The 4,049-nt window shown below is 36.5% G+C and overlaps 1 protein-coding gene across 1 annotated transcript in view; it reads left to right on the forward strand.

Annotated features, from left to right (window-relative positions):
* Nucleotides 1-685: 685 nt before the first annotated feature.
* Nucleotides 686-4,049, forward strand: part of ARL15 (ADP-ribosylation factor-like 15) — a gene marked incomplete at both ends in the record, with an annotated part of 13,903 nt that continues 10,539 nt past the window's right edge. The window contains 2 exons of the mRNA XM_009698798.1: nt 686-830; nt 3,230-3,289. Of these exons, the coding sequence (XP_009697100.1) occupies nt 686-830; nt 3,230-3,289 (205 nt within the window). The remainder of the gene's footprint in view (nt 831-3,229; nt 3,290-4,049) is intronic.

A 4,049-nucleotide genomic window follows, 5' to 3' on the forward strand; every position in this document is an offset into this window, starting at 1 on the left:
TGCGCAGATCCTAACACCGATGTCTCCTGTGCAGGTAGACTGGGCTTGCCTACATGTGGGAACCAGGAATTCCAGTCCCAGGTTGTGTTACACAACGGTATCTTAGGAAAAGGCAGACTCCTGTCGCATAGATCTTGCAATTCCATTACGGAAAGTGGAAGTCCCACCAGGCACATAGAGAATGGGTTCTGAGGTGTACAGGTACTGAGACATAAGGGTTCTTGTCCAGTAGCATTAGCCAGGGTCACGCATACACCTGGCCAGCAGCTTCTCAGGAGCTGCTCTGATGTTCACAGCAGGTATTGCATGAAGTTTGCACAGGAAGCAAACTTATGCATACCCAACCGCAGAGTTTAGGAGGGCACGTGCCTGTGTCACTGTATGTGCACTGTTTATGCTATTGGGGAAATGGATGTCACTTTCCTCAATCCAGCTCTATGAGGTTTAGGCAAAAAGTTAACAGATGTATTTATGTTTTCTTATAAAGCTGTTCTAGATCGTAGTTGAGGTGGTCTCAGTCTATTAGTTGTTGGTTTTGTCAAAGTAGTAAATTGGAATAATAGTTTGCTTCTCTACAATGCCTTTAAATTTATAAACTTGATTTTTAGAACCTTATTGAATAAAGACTTGCAAAAAAAGATTAACAACTTGTTTTTGTTTTGTTTGTTTTTCCCTACCCTGGCAGTGTTTTAGAGCACTTTGCTGCAAGGGACCACCACCACCACGACCTGAATATGACTTGGTTTGCATAGGCCTCACTGGTTCTGGCAAGACAAGTCTTCTATCACAGCTTTGCAGTGAAAGCCCGGAGAATATAGTGTCTACCACAGGTAGGATGCTGCCTTTATTCCATGGTGTGTTGTAATGTTGCCCAAATGTAACTTTTGAAATACATAGCAGAGGTGGTAGAGAAGTTCATCTTAGTTATCTTGCTTTTGAAAGTACCTAATAAATTGCTTTGAAGCTGCCACTACTTACTCTTTCAGTGTTTGGTCATACATTGGGGAATATACATGAAAACAGAATTTGGAATGTGTTGAAAGTCAAAACATATTATGGTGTAATAAAGTTGAACCACAGGAAACATGTAGTAGCAGTGTAGTGTAGACACACATTGAAAGATTTCTTTCTTCTCTTTTTACTTTGAGTTTTTAAGCAGTCTTATTATATGGACAGAAAAGAGGAGAACGTGCTATAAAATAGAATGAGTCAGTGATGTTCTGAAACTTAAGTTGGGGTTTATTTTGTCTTGTACTTGGTCAGTACTGCCTTGTGGTATGTGCTAGCAACCAAAAGAACAAAGGTAATGGAAATGTTTATTTCTGGTGCTAATCCTTTCTTTTTAGATCAGCAAAGAGGCTTGTTTATGTAGTAAGGGCAGGCTGAAATCAGAGAATCAATTTACAAAAAGTTTCAGGGGCATTGAGAAGATTGATAAAACCAGACACAACAACCACAGATAAAAGATACCTTAAGTCCAAAAAATTTGAATATGCGTGCTGGTATAGATGAACCAAAATGCCTAATACTGAAAAGGGTATTTTGATTAAAAACAAACAAACAAAAAAAAACCAAACCAAAAAACCCCCAAAACCACAACCCCAAAACAGCACCAGAAAAACCAGAAACAAACATATGGAGTGAGAAAAAGGAATACCTGGCTGCAAAGTTCAGAAAGAGGACAGACTAGGCCATAGAAAGGAAAGAAGTGTGCTTCTGTGGCTGCAGTGATTTACTAAGGTTGATTTGCTGAGGGAACAGATAGTGAGTGTTGTGCGAGTAACTTGTGTTTATAGTTACATGGCTTTACATTGTTCATGGGCTTGAATTTTATGATTGTCCCTTAACAACCCTAACTGGTTTTCAGTGAATCTTTGTTTAAATTACAAAAATGTAAGGTTGTTTAGTACAACTGTAAGTAAACAAAGCAAAACAGGTACGAGAATTTTTTTTTTTTCTGTGATGAATAATTAACCCATTGCCTTCATAGTGATGTTACTGAGAACGTTAGAGATCTGACACTTCATTGTATAGAGAAAGCGTCAATGCCTAACTCAAAAAGTTAGAAGGAAATTGTAGAGTAATTCAACCTTTTTTTTTTTCTTTTTTCCCCTCTTCTTTCCCATTCAGATCCATTCCAGTTTTTCCTTCTTTCTAGGGAGAGTTTAGGATTTGGTTTAAGACAACAACAGCAAAAACATTTCATAATTAGTCCCTTTCAGATTTTTTCTTGCACTTTCCTCTACTACATCTAGCACTCACCATGGCTGGAGTACAGGAATATCTTATTAGTCTGATCTGGGAGAAAAAAAACATCTTGTTTCTGTTAAATGATAGCTAATAAGCTTGGAGTGAAACACATATTTTCAAAACTTCTTTGCTCAGTTCACAGGTATGTGATCACATTGAAACTACTTGTGCTAGGTGGAAATAAATTTAATGTCTCTCTGGACACTTTATGCTGAAAAAGCAGACGTAATTTTTCCTGTGTAAAGTATTATGTACACTTATATGTATATATGCGCTAAACATGCAGAATTTACTATATAGTGTATTGATGGATTCCTGGGAGCCTTTCACATTCCCTTTCTCTTGGCTGTCTGAATTTTCATTTAAGGGAAAACATCACACTTTTAAAAAGTTTTTTGGTTTTAAGCTAATAGAGGATTCATAGATACTTCTAGTGTGCTTGTAACTATTTTAATACATACCACTTAGGTCTGTAAAAGGATCTTTCTGTTAATAACATTTTATAGACAGGATTAATACTCTAGGTGTAACCAAAACCTATGAAGTTTAAATGTAAGAAAACAGTGATTTGAATTGCACATTGTCTTCCACATCTCCTAAAAATTGCAGAAGGATCACTTCATATTACTGGTAGTCTGAAATCTAAACTTTAGTTGCAGATGCATTAAAAGGTGGTTTTGTAAAGGTATATTCTGTACTAACTCCTTAGCGAATGGTAGATGGCCTGGATGAAGTTCTGTGCTGAATTTTATGTGTGCCTGCTATTTAATATTAGCATGGCAAATTTCATTGCTCATGCTGATTTATTTCCCACCCTCCACCTTGTAACTGATATTTTTAAAGATCATATTGAAACAGAATTTCACATGCAAAATCCTGGTTCTTGATGAAAAAAGTAGTTTTTTCTGAATGTATGCAGTTGATTTCAAATGGCTTCTTTAACAGATGTCTTACTAATACTCTTTATTTCTGTTCTTAGGTTTTAGTATAAAAGCTGTGCCATTCCAGAATGCCATCTTGAACGTAAAAGAACTTGGAGGTATAGCATTTATTAATTTGATTATAAAAACATCCAATGTCTAATTCTTATCATACCAAACTGTTTTAAATTTAAAAATGATAAATCAGTGTGGCTGGAATTTAAAACCTGTGTTTCACCACAGCAGGTAAAGTTGAGAAAAATTGTACAAACGCTGACTACAAAGAACAAAAAGTAAAAAGCAGTAGGAGTGGAAGGTGGATCAGTGTGGTGTGTCTCCGTAATGTAATTTCTTGGATTGCAGTGGTTAAGTTATACAGACAGACAAACTGGACTGTAATTGTAATATGGCTCATGTGGCAGTTCAAGGAAGTGTGTTCCCTGTGTTTATTGTACGTATGAGCTTTTACTTATGAGGACTGGCTCAGGTAACTACGTGAACATTTGGCAAAACCAATATATTTGCTGCACCACTGAAAGTGTTGCAAAGGCAGCCCACTTCCAATGAGTTACATTCTTTGAGATCTATTCTTTTATTGGATTTCTTGCGTTTTGGAGGGGTGGTTGTTTTGTGGTTGTGGTTTTTTTAATTGTCTGTGTACGCGTAAGCTATTTGACTGCCCAATTCTGACCCAGAGTCTTAAGTGATCAAGAGGTACCTCTGTTAAAAGGAAGAGAACACTCTTCTAATGAGAGTTCTTATGGAGTCTAATTTCATCTAATGTTCTTCTCATTAAAAAAAACCATGTAGATCTTCTTTATAGTCTAGAATTTCTGTAGAACTTCTTTATTATGTAAATATAATAGGATGACTCTTGAG

The sequence above is a fragment of the Cariama cristata genome, unplaced genomic scaffold, assembly GCF_000690535.1.
Source record: "Cariama cristata isolate BGI_N322 unplaced genomic scaffold, ASM69053v1 scaffold23894, whole genome shotgun sequence".
Classification (NCBI taxonomy): domain Eukaryota; kingdom Metazoa; phylum Chordata; class Aves; order Cariamiformes; family Cariamidae; genus Cariama; species Cariama cristata.